The 23413-nt window shown below is 34.7% G+C and overlaps 1 protein-coding gene and 1 long non-coding RNA gene across 2 annotated transcripts; one reads left to right on the top strand and one right to left on the bottom strand.

Moving 5' to 3' along the window:
• Positions 1-2386: 2386 nt before the first annotated feature.
• On the bottom strand, positions 2387-3370 carry LOC122599733. The gene is made up of 3 exons (XR_006323941.1): positions 3284-3370; positions 3081-3184; positions 2387-2476 (listed from the first exon to the last, which is right to left on the bottom strand). It is a non-coding gene; the product is annotated as an uncharacterized LOC122599733 (long non-coding RNA).
• A 14570-nt stretch (positions 3371-17940) lies between these two features.
• LOC122580192 (zinc finger protein VAR3, chloroplastic) lies at positions 17941-23153 on the top strand. The gene is made up of 7 exons (XM_043752471.1): positions 17941-18369; positions 19149-19266; positions 19348-19688; positions 20759-20875; positions 21370-21486; positions 22069-22167; positions 22691-23153. The coding sequence occupies exons 1-7, from the start codon at positions 17996-17998 to the stop codon at positions 22812-22814; spliced, it is 1290 nt and encodes a 429-aa protein (XP_043608406.1). The 5' UTR covers positions 17941-17995; the 3' UTR covers positions 22815-23153.
• Positions 23154-23413: the final 260 nt, after the last annotated feature.

Here is a 23413-nt window from a genome sequence, read left to right as displayed (position 1 = left end):
TTCCTACAAAATCCAAAAGGAGATGTTAAGATTTGAGCAAAGAATGGAAATACTTCAACAAAGTATACTAATGGATATATGGGACATCTAGGACCAAATTGTTGTTGAAAGGTCTGAACTGGAAACTGTGAAGTCAGGGAATAAAAGTGACTGAAAAATATTCTCATGAAAACTCTATTTTATTATGTACCTACCAAACCTATCATGATGGAAGGATGGTGGTAGTACAACCGAGTTTATGGTTCCTCCATGTGATGAAGAAGCGGCTCTTGCAGGACAAATCATGGTGGTGTCAGAAGATATAAGGATTATGTCTATTGAAAATAGTAAGGTTGCCTTGCTGAAAGGTTTCCCTAGTCAACCTGCTATTCAAAAAAATTTTGCTCAAAAGAAAACAACTATATCAGAAATATACTTGGAGTCGTAGGGCAAAACCATGACATGTTAAAACCTGATGTGAAGTCGAAATTGAAGTGGCAGCTTAATATATCTATGGACCAGTCTTCAAAACGCTCGTCAAGTCATGTTGAACATGAGTTTAGGATATGGTTCGAAGACAAACCAATGATCGGGTCGATTTAACAATTTCACTATGATCAACAAGCTATGGAATTACAAGTCAAGATTTGGGATCCTGGAATTCGAGACAACTTTTTAAGAAACACCTTCGGGACAAGGTGTTGTTTGGGGGCGGGAGTAATGATACGTCACCGTATTAATTATTATTGTTATTAGTATTATTATTATTAGGAAAGTATTTTATTAATATATTTTATGATACATGCTGTAATTATGAGGGTGGAATATTATTAGGAAGCAATGATCTTGATATCCAAGGAGAACAACCAAATAGCAACATGAGTACCCATTAAAACGAACCTGTGAACCTGTTTCCAGCTCTGTAGAAGAGCATCCACCAATGAAAGGTCTTTGATGTTCTCCAATATACACTTCGAAAGATATTTCCTTATCATCAAGCATATTTGCAAGCTCTGATGGTCTATAACCAAATATACAGTACCAGCCTGGTTGGCAATGGCGACACCAGCTGAGCATGACATATGCAAACTGCCATATGCATACCTGTAAACACAACCTGTTCAAGCAGCTCATATCAATCACACAAACCCACATCTTGGAGAAAACCTTTGAGTCATTTAATCAGCAATGCAAAAATAGGTTCCAGCTAAAATTTATACAAGCATTTGAAATCAGGGACTCGGTAGTTGATACAAATCTAATGGATGACATTTTATAAGGATCCGATGATCACTCTTGCATGCAGAAATGCAGATTTAAGAAAAGTGATTGCAATACTTCAGTCACAACTCGCAATAGACAAAACCATAGTTGTCAAAGGAGAAAGCGAACTCAAAGCACAATGACCCCAAATGGGGCCTAGGCGAGAAGCGCAAAAAAAAGCGCGGGCCCGGAGAAAAAAAAAAGAAGAGTATATAAAATTTTAGTGTCTTTAACGATTGATAAATGAAGAAAATTTCAGCTAAAGAGGGTATATAAAATAGCAGAATAGTCTTAATAATATAAAAATAGAAGAAAACTTACCTTTTAGTTAAAAGGAGAATAGTATAATGAATGATGGTATTAATTATAATGATATATACCAAGTGATTTTGGAACAAAGATTCTGTTGTGATATCCCTATAAAATATACATGATTTTTATGTGGAACAAAGGGTTTTTTTATATGAAAAAGTGTAGACAGGCGCTTCATACAGTTAGTGGGCCCTGGGCCTAGGGTTTCAGGCGTTAAGCTTGGGCCTTGCCCGCCCGCTCGCCTTTGACAACTATGGACAAAACACAACAAAATTGTGGGATTCTTCGGAAAAAAGAAATATAAAATATTCTATGTCAAATATGTAAATTAAAGGAAAAAGTTTGTATGTAACAATGATTACCAAATAGTATCATAAGGATGGTGGATAGTTTAAAGAGTTTAAAAACATCAATGAACACATCGAACAAGTAACGGACTCTAGACCAATTCATGTAAGCTGAGGAAGATAACAACAAATAAGTACCATTTTTGATAAAAACTTACACAACTCTCGATATACTGATATCAAATAACAAAAATCTTGTGAATATCGGAGTTACAATAAAGCCATAGTAAGCAATCTCAATATTCGAGAAGTACTTTATGAATCAAGGTAGTTGCAGCAAAAGAGCAAGATGCAAAACCATAACTGTTCGATTAAAGTCATTCCTACATGCTCTTTCCCTGGCTTTGTGCATGTTCAAAGATCCTCATGCCTGTATTTTCTAACTTAATTATCTTATGTGGCAGGTAATCACATTTTATGCCTTCAAAACAGACACAGCAAACAAAAATGTGTACTATTGGTTCATAAAAACAAACCTGGTCTGCAAACAATATTTTCTCCAATCTGCAGAGTGCCATTATTAAGCCATTAGCAATAACTAGTGAATATATGTACCACGCAAGGCAGCAAAACACCTGTTACCAAGGAAAGCAATAAGGTCAGACACAACCATCCATACGTGATGGAATCAACAGCCACAAATCTCACGATATCAATATCCAATAAAAACCCTATAAGCACACAGTTCACTCCAAAAATATTATAGGAACAAAAAACGATAACTTGACAGAGTCATTGTCCATAAATTCATACTACTGCAACAACTTTGTCATGAGCTCTTTAACTAAACATAGCTACTACCAATTATGTCTTACCCCTCCCTACGAATAGAACTACCACAACTCGGTCCCGCAAAATGCAAGGTCTACAAACTTTTTGGTTGTATGCTATTGTCTTATGAAGTCCCTAATTCCTTAAACCTGAATTTTTTTTTTAAATCTCATTATAATTTTGTAATTGAAAAATGAACAAGTTTAAAGAAATAAGCAAAAGAAACTTCAAGTGGTAACAGGTTGCTTTCGATTTGGGATTGATCATCAAAATCACCAATGGCATTGATGGTATCCACCAATCTGGTCATAGTTTCTTGCACAAGACTTACTTGACCACAAGAAGAATCGAACATATTATGAGCAAAAAAAGATAACAATAAGAAGGGAAGAGAACACTTGAATTTACCTTATTGCTAGACGGTACAGGAGCAGGTGGCCAGCCAGCAATCACATAATAACCAACAACCATTCCATTAGAACTGATGTTATCCGGTCATTAACTTCTTGAACCTAGAATCGGTCAACAACAAAATTGAATAAAACCATTAATTAATATGCAAATATCGTGTGCATAAAACAGTAACTATAAGAAGGAGCAAGAACACTTACAGCGAACAGATTGCTTGGAAGTGATAGGTGCCATAATTTTTTTGAACAACCAACCAAATCCTGCAAAGGCACAAAAAATAATCAGACTACTCTACTGTGATATAAAAAAAATTGTTTTCAGTAAACTACAAAATAAAAGAAGTAAACAAGTGACCCGCAACATCTTACTCCACCCTGGCCACCTATGTAAGGAAAACATCGGCTAGCCTGTCATGATAAGACACTTTAAACCAAGAAATATAGGTCTTAAAGCATCATCAATGTTGATTGCCTTGCTTTTGTTTAATAACCAAACTAACTAACATGAATTATGTATCATCAGTAAGAAAATAGACAAGTGCGTATCCAATACCTCTAAAGGTACGAATCACCAATAGTACCAAAAAGAGAAAAATATGGCATAGAAAAACCAAAATCGTCCGAATGCATAGATCCATTGTATGTTTCGGTCCAGCAGCAATAAAACCAAAGCGGATAAAGATGTCATAAATTGCCAAACAGTAGGTTTAAAATCACTAATAAAGAAAAGTTGTGGTTATGTTATATAAATGGCATGCAAAATAGTGTATGTCACAAGGAAATGAAAACATACCTGCATATGGTACTATGGTCATACAAAAGGCATTTAAACCATATATTCGTTAGAGAAAAAGAAAGCATGTGATATGTCTTCAAATTTTTTGATCTTGGACATACCACATGAGCCGCACGACTTGGAGGGTTTCATATTGGCAGATATAGAACTTCAATCTTTCCAATTCAACTCCAATAGCATGCTCAGATATCTTCATCATCTGCACTGCTACCATGTTCCCAATTTTCTATCTTCTGGACCATCAATAGGTAGAGACTGCTAACAGACTGATCCCTATTAGAAACAGCTAACAAAGAGACTTCATGTCCAACAACTGCCAACCTTTCCATAATTTCCCGTGCATGCACTCTTACTGAGACCTCACACTAAGAAGGATCAGTAACAAAAACATTAACTGGAGTATTAAAATCATGTATTCGCAAATAATAACCAGTTACTAGTGCATGAAATCCATGTTGTGCGATATAGCCTAAAGTGGCATGCTATACTCTGAAGACAGAAAAAAACTCTCGAGGTGTCTTTAATGTTATCAAATAGTCCAATTCTAGTATATCTATTAAAACCAATTTAACGTTCATATTTATATAGCAAAACAAGCACTTCATTAAATTTTTTATTTCGATCTAGCTCTAAAATGATATCCATATGATATCCAACAGTCCGTTTCTGGTCTATTTACTGAAACGGATCAGATGTTCAAGTATCTACCACACACACACACACAAAAAAAAACTGCCTCGTTACATATATGATGTTGAGTTGTAGATCTCTAGTTAACTTGTAGCAAAAGAATTAACTGACTCCATAGATACTTCTAATTATAGGGGATTTCAAAAGCAATTGAAACTTTAGTAAAAATGTGAAAATCACAAAAGATAGGAGGAGTCAAATGCAAATGCGATCACCATTACAAGAACAGCCTACATACAGATGATCAACCCTCGAGTACAAGCCTAAAGTACAAGAAAAGTTGAAACGTCACTTTAGGTGCTCTAGTATGCGAATACAAAAGCAATTGAACAACTCAAAAACATGTGTAATCTCATTATTAAAAAGGGCCAAAACGACATAAAGTAGGAAGAGTCAAAAGCTAAAGCAATCTCCACTACAAGAACCTACAAACACACGATCAACGGTCAAGTACAAGCCTCAAAGTACAAGAGAATCCAAAACGAGTGTTTGGCTGTTCTTCTAGTGGAGAATACATAGCAATTGAACAGCTCAAAAACATATGCAACCCCATTATTAATAACTCCATAGCTACATAAAGTAGGAGGAATCAAAACCTAAAGCAATCTCCACTACAAGATTGTGCATACACACGATCAACCCTCAAACACAAGCCTCAAACTACAAGAGAAAGTTGAAACTTAAAACAAGTGTTCGAGTGTCCTAGTAGTTAATGGAAAATACAAAAGCAATTGAAAACCTTATAAACGTATGGAGACCGTATTCCCATTAGCAAAACATCAAAACCACAATGAGCCCTATTTAATTACTTTACCTATTACTAATATAGAGTGTGGCATTTTAACCCATTTACCTAGAAAGGCATGATTCTGGTTATAATGTAACTCTGACGGGTCAAATAGGTCATATTCTAGAAACTTGGTTAATATGATACTGGTTAAATGGGTTCAAAACAAGCCGCAGTGTATGCTTATAGGTCGCTTTATAAAGAATAATGTACTTCTGGAATATAGTTTTCATAGTTGTGACTAGCATATTACTTAGTAGTTTTCATAGAAAAGTTCCCTCATGCCTATATTTTTTCAACTTAATTGTTCTTATGTGGCAGGCAATTCACATTTATACTTTTAAAACAGAAGATTACGGCTACCAAAAATGAGAACTAGTATTGGGTGCAGAAAAACAAACCTGGTCTGCAAACGATACTTTCTCAAATCTGCAGAGTGCCATTATTTTGCCATTAACGATAACTGTTATTATATGTACCACGCAAGGCAGAAAAGCACCAGTTACCAAGGAAAGAAATAAGGTCAGACTCAGAAACATTATGTGATGGAATCAACGACCACAAAGCTTAAGTTCTCAACATCCAACAAAAACCCTATTAGCACCCGGGTCACCTCCAAAAATGTATGTCATTGTCAATAAATTGAAAATACTGCAAACAACCTTGCCATGAACTCTTTTACCAAGTGGAACTAAGCTTAGAAACTACCATTAAATTCGTACTCCACCCTATAAATGAAACTACCAAAACCCAGCCCTGCAAAATGTGACATCATGAATTTTTTGGTTTTATGCTATTGTCATGTGAAGTCCCAAAATCCTTAATCCTGAAATTCCCTAAATCTAATCATACTTTTGTGATTGAAAAATGAACATGGTTAAAGAGACAAGGAAAAGAACATTTAAGCGGTAACAGGTTGCTTTTGATTTGAGAGTGATCATCAAAATCACCAATGGCATTGATGGTATTGTCAATCTGGTCTTAGTTTCTTGAACGAGACTCACTTCACCACAAGAAGAATTCACCTTATTGCTAGAGGGTACAGGAACTGGTGGCTAGACTACTAGAGTATCAATCACACAACAACCTGCATACATGCAAGAAGCAACCATACGTCCATACCACAGGAACTGATGTTGTTGGGTCTTAACTTGTTGAACCTAGAATCACACAATAACAAGAAATATTGAATAAAACCATTACAAAATGCAAATACCATGTGCATAAAACAGTAACAGTAAGAAGCATGATCACTTACAGAGACCAGAGTAGACTGCTTGGAAGTGATATATAGCAGGTGCCGTTGATTTTTTTGACAGCCAACCAAACCCTGCAAATGCACAAAAAACTGACTACTCTATACGGTGATCTGAAAAACCTGTTGAGTAAACTACAATATAAAAAAAAAAAAAAATTAAACAACCAACCAACAACTATGTGCATAAAACAGTAACAGTAAGAAGCATGATCACTTACAGAGACCAGAGTAGACTGCTTGGAAGTGATATATAGCAGGTGCCGTTGATTTTTTTGACAGGCAACCAAACCCTGCAAATGCACAAAAAACTGACTACTCTATACGGTGATATGAAAAACCTGTTGAGTAAACTACAATATAAAAAAAAAGAAGTAAACAACCAACCAACAACTACATCTTATTCCACCCTGGCCTCCTATGTAAGGAGAAACATGGGCAAGCCCGTCATAACAAGAAATTCATATGCCATCCCTGCATGACGACAATGCATGAAATTAAACCATACTAGCAACAAGTTAAACCAAGAAATATAGGTCTTGAAGCATCATCAATTGTTGATTGTCTTACAAGTCCGTTTCTAATGCCTCTAAAGGTACAAATTACTAATAGTACCAAAAACAGAAAAATATGGTATAGAGAAACCAAAATCATCTGACAGCATAGATCCAATTGTATGTTTTTGTCCAACAGATATATAACCAAAGAGGATAAAGATAGCATGGAAAATAGTGTATATCGTAAGGGAAAAAATACATACCTACGTATGGTCATATAAAAGGCATTTAAAGGAAAGGATAGCATGCGATATGTCTTCCAATTTTTGACCTTGGACATGCGACATGAGCCGCACGACTTAGAGGGTTTCATATTGGCGGATATAGAGCTTCAATTTTCTCCAAATCAACTCCAATAGCATGCTCGGATGGATCCATCATCTGCACTTCTACCATGTTCCCAATCCTCTATTTTCTGGACCATCTTTACGCAAAGACTGTAAACAGACTGACCCGCTATTTGAAACGGCTAACAAAAAGACTTCACGTCCAAAAACTGTCGACCTTTCCATTATTTCCCGTGCATGCACTCTTACAGGGACCTCGCATTGAGAAGGATCAGTAACAAAAACATCTATATTAGTAGCTGGAGTATTATAATAATGTATTTGCAAAGAAAAACCAGTTACTAGTGCATGAAATCCATGGTGTGCGATATAGCCTAAATTGGCATGCCAAACTATCAAGACAAAAAAAATTCTCGAGATGTCTTTAATATTATAAAATAGTCCAATTCTTGTAAATCTATTAAAACCAATTTCATGTTCATATTTATATAGCAAAACAAGCACTTCCTTCATTAAATTTTTAATTCAGTCTAGCTTTAAAGCTAAATCCGTATGATATCCAACAGTCCATTTCTGGACTCTTTATTAAGGCTGATCACATGTTCTAGTGTAGACCACAAAAAAAAACTTGCCTCATTACATATTTAAATCGGTCTTGTTCTAAAGCTAGTTGTATATGATATCGAGTTGTAGATCTCTAATCAACTTGTAGCAAAAGAATTAACTAACTACATAGATATACTTCTATATATAGGGGATTTCACAAGCAATTGAAACTTTAGTAACATGTGCAAACCCAATGATAAAAATTTCAAAATCAAAAAAGGAGAAGTCAAATGCAAATGCAATCACCACTACAAGAACAACCTACATACAGATGATCAACCCTCTAGTACAAGCCTCAAAGTACAAGAAAAGTTGAAACGTCCGTTTAGGTGCTCTAGTATGTGAATACAAAAGCAATTGAACTCAAAAACATATGTAATCCCATTATTATGCCAAAACCACATAAAGTAGGAGGAGTCAAAAGCTAAAGCAATCTCCACTACAAGAACCTACAAACACACGATCAACGGTCAGGTACAAGCCTCAAAGTACAAGAGACGCTAAAACGAGTGTTCGGCTGTTCTTCTAGTGGGGAATACAAGGCAATTAAACAGCTCAAAAACATATGCAACCCCATTATTAAAAACGACAAAACCACATAAAGTAGCAGTAGTCAAAAGCTAAAGCAATCTCCTCCACTACAAGAACCTGCATACACACGATCAACCCTCAAGCACAAGCCTCAAAGTACAAGAGAAGTTGAAACAAGTGTTCGAGTGTTCTAGTAGTGAAAGGAAAAGACAAAAGCAATTGAAAACTGTATAAACATATGAAATCACAATCCCCATTAGGAAAACATCAAAACCACAATAAAGTTAGGGGATTCAAAAGCATATGCAAACCCCGCTAAATAACAGTCAAGATACACCCGTTCAACCCTCAAGTACAAGCCTCAAAGTACAAGAGAAGTTGAAACGGATGATTAAGTGTTGCTGTAGTAGGGAATACAAAAGCGCTCAAATATATATATATATATAACATTATTATTATTTAATATATCAAAACCACTAAAAGTTGGGAAACTCAAAAGCTAAAGCAATCCCTGCTACTATAACAACCTTGATACACATGATCAACCCTCAAGTACAAGCCTCAAAGTACAAGAGAAGTTGAAACGGGTGTTTAAGTGTTCTAGTAGTTGAGAACTGGAAAAGCGATTGAAATCTTCAAAGTTAGTTGTAACCCCAGATGTCATGATAGACGAAAATATAGCAATTCAAAAACCAAATAATGTTGGTGAATTCCAAAACCAGTTTAACAAAGAATCAACACAGAGACTCCTTATCAAGAATGCATTCTGAGCTACAAGTTGTTAGAGAAGGTGAAACGGATGCGTAAGTTCTTGTAGGCAAGTATTATAGTTTTTTGAATGTAAGGTAGCACGTTTTCAAATAAAACAGGACTTGCCAAAATAACTTCTATTATTATAGTATGAATATAGTAACACTTAATTAATATGGAGCATAAGCCAATAACAATTTGACCAAAAAATTTCCGAACAAACATTTAAGAGGGCACAAGTGATGTTAAGTAGATAATCCTACCAAGATTTGATTATCATATTATACTATATGAAATAGATTTCGGAAATTCTTTATAATAATTAATTAATATTATCTTAACAAAGTAGAGTTAAATAATAATAATAAGAATAATAATTCAAATGTTGTAAAAATCAGAGATAGATATAGTGAACGTACATTATGATTGTCGACTGAATCACGATGATATTCAGATCTTGAATTGATATGACGTTGCTTTTGTGTAAAAGAATATGAAACAAACAAATCGTGCCCAAACCAACAACATACAAAATCTGGAGACAACAGAAAGTGTTAACTTTGTATGTTGTTGGTTTGGGTCTTCTTGCAATGAGCCCACTCCATAGAGAATTACCTATTTAAAAAAGAAGAAACGATGTAACCAAAAAAGACTGGCAGCATATTGAATATATACAAACACTGTAATTCTAAATTACCTCTTAACGAAACCATCATGCAAGCAGCATCACCACTTCAGAAAAGAATTAATGACAAAGGAAAACACTATCTAACTGCTAAGATGACTGGGCACTGGACAAGCAACAAAAACCTACAAACACAAAAGAAAAATAATCAGGTCACTAAGAATTTGAAATTGAAAGGTGATAACCAGCAGCCTATGGGATCCCTAATCCTTAATTAACATAAAGAAGAAAAAAAAAAAACAAAGCAGTTTGACATATTTTCGGGATTGGAAAATAACCGAAAAGAAACAGATAACAACTAACCTATAAAAGTACCCAAATTGGAAATAAACTTTCTTGTTACAATAACAACTTACCCCCATTAACAACAATAGTCTATGGCCACAAACAGAACAATGTGAAAAAACTCGACAACCAAAAGAATCATCTATTAAAAGAAACTTACGATACCGAATGAAGAACAATAGAAAGATTGTAAATTTGTAACGATAAATCACAACCGGGTCCTACTGCAAGATGTGACGTCACGAATTCTTGATATCGTCCTCTGAAGCTCCAAAATCCTTGAACCTGAAATTCCCTAATTCTAGTTATTTATTTTGTGATTGAAATATCAACATGGTTAAAATAAAAATATTTAAAAAGAAAAAAAAAAGAACCTTTAAGCAGTAACAGATTGCTTACGATTTGAGATTGATCATCAAAATCACCATTGGTATCCGCCAATCTGGTCTTGAACACACGGATTAACGGTCTTGAAACATCATCGATTGTTGATTGTCTTGCTGCTTTTGTTCAATTATAGAAGAATTAGGGTTGTCTGACAAAAGAAATCGAAACCCTAATTAATTATTACGAAATACAAGTAATGTGTGTGTTGATGAAGAATGGGAATGATATGTGATTTATTTATAGATATGGGGTATTACACTGCGTTTTTCCAAACGCCACGCGGTAGAATTACGCGCGCCTGATAACGGTCTTAAAAAAATCTCGATTGTTTTTCTACGCGGTAATTACTAATTACCTTTTTTTAACCTAGATTTATTATTCATTTTTTTTTTCCTAGCACGGTACCCGTATGATGCGACGGTAATCATGACGGTGATGGTGTGATGGTTGGGCAACGGTTGTTGATGGAGCGACGTTGAGTTGTGTATATAATTGATGTAAAAGGTCAATGGACATATTTTAAAACATAAAGGATTGATAGTGTAATTTAATCATTAATATTAAGGAGGTAGTGTGTGTGAAAGTATTTTTAAGGGGTGCCAAGTGAAAATATTACATATTTTCAACATTACCAAAAATAAAAATGGCTATTCTTTTTATAATATAGTATAGATAAAACATATAAGTTGAAATTCACTTATAAACAAGAAGAAATCTTTACATATATCTATATCTATACTATATTATAAAGCAGATCTCCTTGTTTACATTTTAAGTTTCAACATTTACTTTCCTAAAATACCCATATATCAATTCTACATTTACCTAACACTCTTTCTCTCTCCTGAAATCTCAACCACTCATTTTTTTTCTCTCTCCTCCATAAATCATTTCTTCCTCCAATTCATTCAAAATCTTTTATCTCAAAAACCGTACATCGATAAATTATAAAAATTATATGGGTGTTCTTAAAATTTAATGTTCTTTCATTAGAGATGTCATTCGATATACTTTCGACGAATTTTTAAATCCGAGGGCGGAGCCCGTACGGTTAAGGCATTTGGCTATTGATGTGTGAAAAGTTAAATTAAAATCCTTAAAAGTACTCCAAATCGAATACCACACACAATCGGGCAGTGGACCCGTTCGTATGCAATATAGATTAAAGTAAGTAAAGATTCGTTCCACGGAGATTACAAAGAGCTAGCGAGTTTTAAGTAATTTAGAAAGAGTTTGGTTTTTTAAAGACACCACGTCATCTTGGTTTTTATATTAAAAGTTAGTTGATTTGAAAGAGTTAGAAATTCCTAAGAATTTATCGAAAAGAAAATTGTTTTAAATCAAATAGGATGAGAAGATCATCCACTTCGACTCCATGATACACATTATTTAGGTTGCATATAATTGAAGAACCAATTCAAATATGTTGATTTATAACCGAGAACTAAACAAAGACTCACCCCGTACCCGTCAAGTTCGTTACTTTATTCAATTCCCTTAATTAACTAGTTCCATTACTAAGACCGGTACCCCAAGACGTCTTTCATAACTTTCCTAGTCAACTAATTGTTTTGGTTATTTAGATAACAATTGTGTCTATTGATTGTACCTAACCATTAACGCATTAACCCTTATTAACTATTAATTACTTTCTACCGTACCCGTCATAGAAACAATTGCTTCTAACCAAGCAATCAAAATAACTTCTACACAACCTAAGTTACCACTGAGATCATGCAAAAACTATTCGCAATTAAAAGTTAAATAACAAAAAATTAATAAGCTAAGATTACGACACAACGTTAAATCAAATCAACTTGAATTCAAAAGATTATGCAACCATTATTCAATGTATCACTTCATCTCAATGGATGACGAATTATTTAGCTACTCATAATCATAAACAAAGCATAAAGAGTAAAAATATAGAAGAACATATTGTACCAATGTGTAGAAAACAAGTAAACGCTAAGAAAATCGATAACCGAATGCCTTGAAGCTCACGAACAACCCTTGGACCTTGATGGACGAAAAAGCTGCTGAGAATAGCCCCAAATAACCCTAAAATCGACTAGAGGTGATTGTATATCGAATGGGAGGGTTATGGTCTTGTATTTATAGTGAAAAATCAAAAACCCTTCTGCCGACCTTATTTATGCCCCGCACAAAACCACCATGCGCTGCACAAACCATCCAATTTCCATATTTCAGACTTTCCTTAACCCGATATGCGCCGCATACCCTCTGTGTGCGCCGCACAGGCACAATTGCCAAATTCCCTGTCCAAAATCTCACCTTTTTGTGCGCCGCATGCCCATTGTGTGCGCCGCACAAGCTTCCAGTTTTTACGAAATTTGTATTTTTCAACTCGTCTTCACCCGTACTCGTCCAAGAATCATCCTAATGCATCTTTTAACCTTCCAAAAGCTATTTCTAGCCAATGTACCTGTTCTAAGCCTGAAATCACTAACAATACCATCAAAGCATCGAATATACATATAATTTGCACATAATTAAGCTTAAAACGACTTAGAAACGATATGGAAATATGCATATAAATGGACATATCAGCTATCACACTCTATGACCTATCACCCCCATCATCTCACCACCGCAACGCGCGTATACTTGCTCTCGTTATTTATAAATATAAATATCGGTAAACCAATAAAACAAGAAGAATGATTAAAAATAATTTAAAATACTCGGTATTTATTTATTGGGTTTTTTTTTCTAACATCATGCACATGTTTAAAAGTATTAAATGAAGTCAATACAATTATAAATCTTCTACACCTATGTATCAAAGACAACAAAGAAAAAACTACCTTTTTAGCTCTTAGAATTTTTATTAGTATTTTCATGATCAGAAAAAATGAAAAAGTAAAATAAAATCGCAAATGTGATAACCAATTGTTACTTTAATTCTTACGATTAGAAAATTACATTACATTAAATTAATTAAATCTAAATTTAAATTTAATCTATTAAATAAATATATATAAATAATAACTTAGATTAAAGAATATATATATACCTATAGATTATTTACTTTCATATAAATAAAATCCTATTACTTTCATATAACTTACATATGTGTAAGTTGTATAAGATCGTCCATCTTCTCTGTGACTTTTTCGGCGAGAATCAGATTCGTTATACATGTGTAAGTCGTGGTGGTGGTGACTTACACATGTGTAAGTCGTGGTGGCGGTGGTCGTCGTCGCTGGAAAATCATGACGGTGGTCGGAGATGGTGCTGGTGGTGGTGGGGAGGTAGGTGGTTGCAATTTCAGGAGATAGAATAAAATCAATGAACCCTTTTTGAACTCTAAATAAGGTGGGCTCTAAATAACTTTTCCCTATATCTATACTACTATGTAAAGATTATATACCCCTTGTTGAAAAGAAGAGTTACAAAATGACTATTTTAACCTTAATGAATTAATTTACGTCATAGGCCCTTTATCTTCTAAATATTTCCACCACCACTTTACATTTACATCAACTTGCATCATTCGACATTGTCACCACCACCAATAGTTGCCACCATGACCACCCGTCGCCGACACCACCAACTTTCATCACGGTACTGCCGCATTGCGCGGGTACCATGCTATATATATATATATATATCTCCTTAATAAAACAAAGTTCCTAACACTAATTATTTTTAAAAAACTGCCAAGTGACATCCTCCCCTTTGCTTTCAAAATAAATCGGAATATTACATTCTTTTGCCTACTGGAACCATCTTATCTTAAATTCAATATTAGCCTATTAGGTACAATCCTTGATTTAGGGTTCCAACTTATTATCCGATTTTTCCTAATTTTGTTCGAATTGTAGTTGGTCATTTCAAAAATGTTACCTAAAATTAGATTTAGATACAATATTGGGTTTAATGGTTTATTGCCAAAACTTAAAAGAATAAAAGAAATCACATCACAAATGGGTATAAGTTTTTGCTGTGTTAATGGCAATATCATGGTGCACCATATGTTGCATGAATTAAAGTAGGTTATATATTTTAGATGGGTATATATAATTAAAGAAAATGAAGCCTGCATTAGTCTAATGATTTTGGAATTTTTTTGGTCATAAAGCAGAAGGTTATCATTGGATAAATCCTTATTGTAAAAGTTGCAATATAAATTGGATACCCATGGACTGCTAATGCTGGTGTTACTTTACCCGATGTCCTGATTTTCTTTTTACTTAAGATCTCAGGTGCAATCGAAACCACGATGATGTTGGTGGAAAAAGGACAAAATCTATGCTTTATTCCTCAAATCTTATATGATGGATGGAGGTTATGTTATGTAGTAAATAAAAGTTAAGAAATTATATGCTCAAAATTGTTACTTTTTATAATGGGACGATAACCAAATGTTTAAGAAATTGTATTTTTGTATCTGTATAAGTATTAAACTTATCATAATTTCATATTAGGACTACCCAACCTAACATGTTTTATACCGTTTCCTTTGAATTTGTTTTATAATCCAACCTAAGTGAAGAATATACAAATTGCATCATGTTTAGTGTATCAGTTTTTTGGTTTAAATGTAGTTATCCTTATAGACTTCAATTGGAATTGCAGCTCAGTTGTTGATCGGAGGAAAGACAACTCATTTTAGGTATTCAAATCCTATTAATCAATGAAAACACCTTCTGTCATATTACCCTCAATAGTATGTTGGATGACTTGATAAGACAAACCATCATGATTATATATGGGATGAGGCCCCAATCTTTCGTCGTCATTCCTGCGAATCTTTGGATAGTAGTCTAAGGCCTATCATCGACCCCTCATCCACCAAGAATGCCATAGTTAGCAACTCGCCGATGGTGTTCTTCGTCCGCTGGCTTCGCTCCATCGAAGAGGAAAGACGAGAAAGAGAGTGAGAAGGTAGGGTCAGATGTAGGTTTTTGTGAGGTGTGGAAGAGGGGTTATTGGGAGTGAGTGTGGAAGAGGTGGATGAAGAGAGAGAATAGCTGATGTGAAAGCGTGAAAGAAGTGTGGAAGATGCGTAGAAGAGCTCCCCTTAGTGAGAGGCCTAAGAGATGTTTTGCAAAAAGACAAGCCTTTTGGTGGCAAAGTTGTTGTCTTTGGAGTGGGCTTTAGAGCATCTCCAATCATAATAAGCTTTAATAGCTTTTTTTATTTACCACATCATATTGAATTAAAAAGTACAAAAGCTTTTTCCATTAAACAAATATATATCTATGCTGAAAAATATTAGTAGGGATGAAATTGTAAAATATATGTAAATAGCCACTTAAAAGCAAGCTTAGAAGAGGATAAAAAGAAAAATTAAAATGACTTAACTTGAAAATTAACTTAAAAAAAGCTATTGGTGTAAGAGATTGAGATTCCTCAACCTTTAGAAAAAAAAAGCTTTATTTTACAATGGTAAAAAGTTTTTGAATAGTTTTTTTTAAAAAAATAAGTCTTCGATATAACTCCCATTGAAGGTGCCCTTAGACAGATAATTCCTGTTATTCCTATAGGATATAGGACTGATGCTGCCAATGGTTTCATTAAGTCATCATCCATGTGGTCACTGCCAGGTCTTGAAGTTGACTGAGACCGAAGAAACAAGGATCGCATCCAGATCATGTAAACGAGATCAAATATCGTTTATGATATTTGCCTTTTGCTTTGTATATATGACAAGTATTAGATGCCAGTGACTAATATTATTGTCCAATATTATTGCATTACGTTATAAATTTAATTAGTCCGAATCTCTTATTGGTAAGTGTTGTTTTTCGTAACTTTTTTCCTCATGGTTAGTACTAATTATGGTTGCAATAGAGTTAATAATACGAATTGTGATTTTTCTTTTGTCCTAATACAATAGTTGGTTTAAAGTATACAATAGTTCTTCACATTGTTTGCTCATCATCATCATCATCTTCTATTACAAATTTGGCCTTTAAATGTATATTAGAAAAACAATGTTTAGGAGGTCTGGGTTTAACCCGGGTTGATTAGCTAATATATATATATAGAGAGAGAGGAAAGTTATTTTTAGTACAAGGCTTTCAAAAAATACAAAAAGTACAAGGTATTTCCTCCATCTTCTTCCTTCCATCTCCAACCACCACCACCACCACCATCATCATCTCCAATCACCACCATGATTTTCCGGCGACCATCTCCAGCGAGACTTACACATGTGTAAGTACAACTTTTTTAGCATTTTAGGGTTTAAAATTTCTAGATTTTTTCCTTCGTGAGACAACCACCACCAGCCACCATCATCTCTGACCACCCCAACCACGGCGCCGCCGCCGGCATCAAGGGCTTCACCCATACCGTAGCAAATCGTCACCATCTCTTGGATCGTCGCCCATCAAATCCATACGATTCCCATATGCGTCCCTTGACGGTCGACTTAGAAAGGATGAGGGCCTCTGGCCCGTACCGTATTCACCCGAAAACGAACCTGATTATCGCCGGAAAGTTAACTTACACATGTGTAAGTCTCGCCGGAGATGGTCGCCAGAGGATCATGGTGGTAGTCGGAGATGATGATGGTGGTGGTGGTGGTCGGAGATGGAAGGAACAAGCATGTGTAAGTTAATTTACACATGTACTTTTTTAAATGCTTGTATTATAAATAACCCACCCATATATATATATATATGATTTTTATGGTTTTCGATAAGTAATATAATATGAAGTACTTAAAAAAGTGTAAGGTAAATGACGGATTTAGATAAAGAAAGTCGGAGAGTGGAATTTTAGAATGCCATAATATTTAAATTAACAAAGTTGTTGTATTGAAAATTTTCGAGTTACTTACAACTGAGAAATTATGCCATTTATAGAGCCTTAAAACTTCATTGAGCTACAGTATTTTACAATGTTTTGACTATATGGTTACAACGGACAAAGAAACAATTAATACAAATTTGAAATGATATAAATATTTACAATTAAATATTTGTAAATATTTATTAAAATGAAAGACATTTTTTTTTATTTATTGTCGACAATTATTGCTTAACATCATTGTTTACGTTTTTCTTCTAAAAATCTTTGTGTGTGCTGTGGATTGAATGTGGAGAAGTTGGAGTTGGACGATCGTATATAATATTCTCGGGTTGGGACACGGGATTTAAACCTAGTTAAAAGTTACTCGGTAAAAACTAAACTTCTTTTACCAATAGTAAAAAGTTTACTTTACCCTCTTCATTATCCAACCCTTACCTTAAACCCTCGTAGCAAAAACTTAAAAGTAAAAACCCTGATCTCTCTCTATCAATCCTCACCACTTCACACAAAAATGTCAGCAGCAGCAGCAACAAAATTCTTCACTCTCTTTGAAACCAACACCGCCGTCTGCGCCGCCGTTAACCTCCACCCATTCCGTCCACTTCGTTTCCCCATCAAGCTTCTTTCTTCCTATACCCCACTTCACTTCCGCCGCTTTTCATCATCAACTGCTTCATCAGTAATAGATGAAGACTTTACAGCCGCCGCCGTTGTTGACTCTCCACAACATCCGTGGCCGGAATGGGTGACTTTCGTTGACCGTTTGAAAGCGAAAGGCTATATTAATTCTGGTGTTAGTGGGAATGATGTTGGTGTTTATAAAGATATGACTGTTTTGAAAGAAGCTTGTCTTAGTTTCGGCCGTGATCGTTTCGATTTATTTAAGTAAGAATTCCTGAATATTTCATGTTTCTTGATTGTTGTTATTCGTATCGAATTATGATAGTTATTAGTGTTATTTGTTAATTATAGTTATTCCATAGCTTATTAAAAAAAACCCAAATTTTATACCTTTAAGATTCTTTACAATAAGTGCCTTCGAAAAAGATAGCCCAATTGCCATCAATGTGAAATTTTACTTTGAAGATACTAAGAAAAGTAGTACTGTACTATATTCACGTTAGGTTTAGTAAAATTGGGTACAAGTAGCAATCTTTTTTGAAGTTAAGTGACTGAACAAAATGTAGCTAGGCGAAATTGGGTACAAGTAGCAATCTTTATGTAAATGTCGAGTATGTCTTGAGCAATTTAAGTGGGAGTCTGACTTTCTTTTGTATATTGTATTTCAAATATAATGTCCCCCTTTGCCTTCCAAAAAGAAAAACAAAGCGAACAACTTTGTTTGCAAAGCGTGAATCAAAATGACCCGTCCTAAGGACAATAAGTATTCTGGAAAACATGATCATATTTGCCAAGTTCATGCCTTTCGGAACCATCTGAGCTATGAGCCTGTGGGGATTGAACTTGGGATCTCAGCTACATGCTCTTGGGCTAAACGAACGACTTTAGCACTTTTAGACTTAATGAGTAAGTGATTTAAGTAAATTTACCATAAAGTGAGTAAGTTTGATGTTATATAGTATTGTCACCCAGTGAAATGGTATTTCTTGATTATGTTTTTGAGAATGATGAATTAATAACTGATGCATTTGATTAAATTGTAGTTCATTATCTATGCAAGATATTCAAAATCTTGTCGAGAAGGGATGTCCTAATATAAACCGAAAGACTGTTAATTCAGGGAAACGGTTGAGAGCACATCTACAGCTGGATGAAGGAGATGTAAGTTATTTTGCCATCAACATATTTTGATTATAACTAGTTCATGCATTTATGAATGTAATTTTGTGATTCTTTTGCTAGGCATGTGGTGCTTGCGTCCTGCGAGGATCATGTGATAGGGCGTATGTGTTACTAAAAGACATCGAGTCGGGTGCTCGAACTGTAGATATTGTGCGGATCTTGTTGAACTATGCACTTGACCCTGTTGTTGTTTCGAGCAAGAAGCTTACAGGGCAAGAACTTATCGAAGCATCTGCAAGGAAGTTGCTTTTGGAGTTGACTGAGCTTGGTGACACAAAAATTAACCCTGGACTGCAAAAACCAGCTGCAGTAGTTGCTCGGAAAGTGAAACCATATGAATATGTGCAAACTGATCCATCTAATAATGTTGAAATGATGAGAGGAGATTGGATGTGTCCCAAGTGAGTATATTGAATTTTTTGTTCATAATGTTGTCAATTTCGGTGGTATACCAGTGGTATACCGGTGGCATTTTGGTTTCCGGTCCTCCACTGGTATACTCGTCCAGATTTTGGACCAAAATTTTGGTACCGAGATTTTCGGTGAAATTTACCGAAATCTCATCGAGATTGGTCAAATTTCGGTCCAAATTTCAGTGGTATACCAGTTTTTCAATTTTTTTAATTTTTTTTTATTTAATTCTTCTGAAAAAACAATATAAGAAACACTAATTTTTGCAAGAATTAACACTAATATATCAAAAATTGACACTTTTAAGCTTGACTTTAATTTTTTGATCAAGTATTAACTTAATATAATTGCTATTTGTGTGTATAATTGCAATCTTTTTGGTATATATGTAATTATATATAATATTTTGCATAATATTAAAGTTACCGAAATACCACCGAAATAATCGACATTTCAAATACCGGTCCTTGACCGAAACACCGAAATTTCGGTCCTTAACTACTACGGCCGTATTAGTCATTTAGTTGGTGGTGGAAGTTTCACATATGTTTATGAACGGGTTGTCTTGGCTTGTCTTTTATCTCAAACAAGTCACTGCTAAAAACTGTAGCTAAAGTGGAACACTTTAAAATGGGTTGCTTGTTGCTCAAAGTCTTTTGCTAATCCATATGAGTTTCTAAATCTTTTCTATTCAAAGAATAAGATTTTAAGCTACAATGTTGTTTTTGTAACCATAAGGTACTAGTTATTGATAAAAGTGGAATAGGAAGTTTACAGGTCAACCTAACGTGACCCTCTTTGACCCATTATTGAAATGACCCACCAACTAGCTCGTCTAATTTTCTCATGTGGTTACCTCATATGTGATCTAGAGTCGAAAATACACACCCTTTCAGTTATTGCTCAATTAATAGTATCATTTCTCCACTCACATTTAGTTAAAAACTTAAAGGCTAGTTTAATTCACTGAATGCCTGATTAAGATAAATTCTTTCATTGTTTGGGGATGGTTCTTAGTCACTCATCTTAATTCATGACTGTCTTTATCAACCTTTTGTAGGTGCAATTTCTTGAATTTTTCTAGGAATAAGAAGTGTCGTGAATGCAATGAAGACGGTCCTTTAAAATCTGGAATAGAAGAAGTTGAAATGAAGAAAGGCGACTGGAATTGTCCCCAGTAAGTTCAGAAAAGCTATTACGATGTTTTGTTTCTGTTTTCATTTGCTTAAACTTCCTAATTCCTATCCATATAAAAAGTGACTGGACCGTATTTTGTAACCAACTCAATAATACACGAACTGTATTTGTAATAAAATCAATAATACATGGACCGTATTCTGTAAGAAGTTCGTTCTTCTTTTAATTTCTGTATCATTCTACATCATGTTTTGACACTGTTTTCATTTGCGTATAATTCTAATTCCTAACCGTATAAAGAGTGACTGGACCGTTTTTTTTGTAATAAATTTAATAATACACTTGATCATACATTGTTTTTATTCTGAATTATATTTACGTGGTTATTGACAAATTAATACAAACATTGAAGTCGGAGGTTCAAGTTTTCGTTATATTCATATGGTGAAATCATTCGATGCCATCTTGGGTTATTATTATAGCTGGCTTAACAATCGTATCCTTAATGACATAAATGCTCCAATTTTATTGCAGGTGCAATTTTATGAATTTCGCCAGAAACATTCGGTGCCTTAAATGCAAAACAGAAGGGCCTAAGAGGGTTGGAGCTAATGATACCGAGATGAAGAAAGGAGACTGGAACTGCCCACAGTAAGTTCTAGGTTATGAATTTGGAAAGTTTCAATTTAATTACTCAATAGTTCATTGCCATTGTACAAATCATGAATACTATTAGCTTCATGCCTTCATTGTTTTAAAAATCACTATGTAAAGCTAGAGGGTCGAGTTAACTTTTTGCTTAGCACAGGATTAAGTAACTTCTAAACATAGTTTGTTTTTAACAAGGTAAACACATATAGGTTAGTTATGTGTTACATGAACCGATGAGTATGATTACTTAGAAGTCAGCTTACAGTAAATCATTAAGGATCTCTAGAAATCCTATTAGAAGTTTCTATTGAGTATATCAGTTAACAAGGTGACTCAGTTTGTGTTTTTCGGGTGTTAGTTATGTACACTATTTTATTCTTTTGTGTTACATGAACTGGCGAGTATGATTACTTAGAAGTCAATCATTAATGATCTCTAGAACCCTATTAAAAGTTTCTATTGAGTATATCAGTTAACAAGGTGACTCAGTTTGTGTTTTTCGGGTATGTGCTTGCTTTAAGCTGTAATGTGTATATTTCTTATGTATACTTTCTAACATATGAACTTTGGTAATCTTTTTAGGTGTCAATTTATGAATTTTGCCAGCAACACAAAGTGTTTACGTTGCCGAGGGGAGCGTCCCAAAAGGAAGCTAAATGCTGGAGAGTGGGAGTGCCCCTCGTAAGTCTCTCAAACACTCTAAGATGATCATCACGATGAATTAATTGGAGTACCCATTACGCCCTGTCTTCTACTAAAAAGTTGATATTTTTCTCAAGTTGCAACAAAACTGATTATCAAAGTTCAAAGTGAAGTTACCTATTTACCTTAACCTAGTTTGAGAACCATGTACTCCTTTTCACAAAAATGCCTTTTGGTCGTTATTTACAACAGTTTCTTAAAAATGAGAAATGGTTCCCACAATAGTTGTCCCAATGGGTAAGGAACATAAGACATGCAAAACAGAGCCGAGATGTCAAGTTTAAGTTTGAGCCCCCATTGTCTTTCTTCTTAAGGGGATGCTGTGATTTACCTTCCTTGTGTTGGTTGTGGGACTGGTTAGTGGGAAAGCCTAGGATGGCTCATGGCTTGCACAAATTGTGTTTTTTCTTTCAGACAACTAATTATCCGTTTGTTACTCCAAAATCATATAAGTGTCTTTAAAATGCACATAGAAACTCTAATGCGTGTTCTGATTATGCAGGTGTGATTTCTTCAACTATAATGGAAACGTTGTTTGTCGGAAGTGCAGCTGTGAGCGGCCCAAAGATGTAAAAGAAAAATATGAAGAGCAAATGTGGAGGAAGCCGTTAACATCAAAGTACTAATTTCAGTCCATGATTTGTGGGGTGTCAAGAAGTCAGACTGAATATGCAACTTTAGAAGTATCGGGTTTTTTTAGTAGCAATCCTTTTATATCGAATCTGTTAGTGAAACCAAATTTGGCTTTCATTGCACATTATTATCTTCTTTATGAAAAGAAAAGCAGAATAAAACATGTCTATAGTATTAGTTTAAGATTGAAATGCGTGGTTGTTTTTGGCATGTTTTGTGTATGTAGATAAATGGCGAGTAAAAGGAAGATTACCCGGGACCTAGGTTAGGGCTTTACAGTAACATTGCATTGTAGTATAAAATAATATGATAATATGATGTTGAATTTTACACTTCAGACGCGTGATAGACATTTTGTGTTAATAATATGTTTGCGGGTTCTTTATACCATTGCTTGGGATACAGGCTAAAGCTTAGGAGAACATACGATGAGCTGTTTTGTCATTTTAATGGCAGTGATATCTGTAACATAAAAGAACATAAGACGAGCGATTTTGTACGGGGCACCTATGCTGCCCAAGTTCTTTGAATTTTACAGTGCAGAACTGGCCAGTTAAACCAAAACTGATGGTCAATTTGGTTATTGTTTAGG

This window comes from Erigeron canadensis, chromosome 1, assembly GCF_010389155.1.
Source record: "Erigeron canadensis isolate Cc75 chromosome 1, C_canadensis_v1, whole genome shotgun sequence".
Classification (NCBI taxonomy): Eukaryota; Viridiplantae; Streptophyta; class Magnoliopsida; order Asterales; family Asteraceae; genus Erigeron; species Erigeron canadensis.
This window is presented reverse-complemented; position numbering and strand designations above follow the sequence as displayed.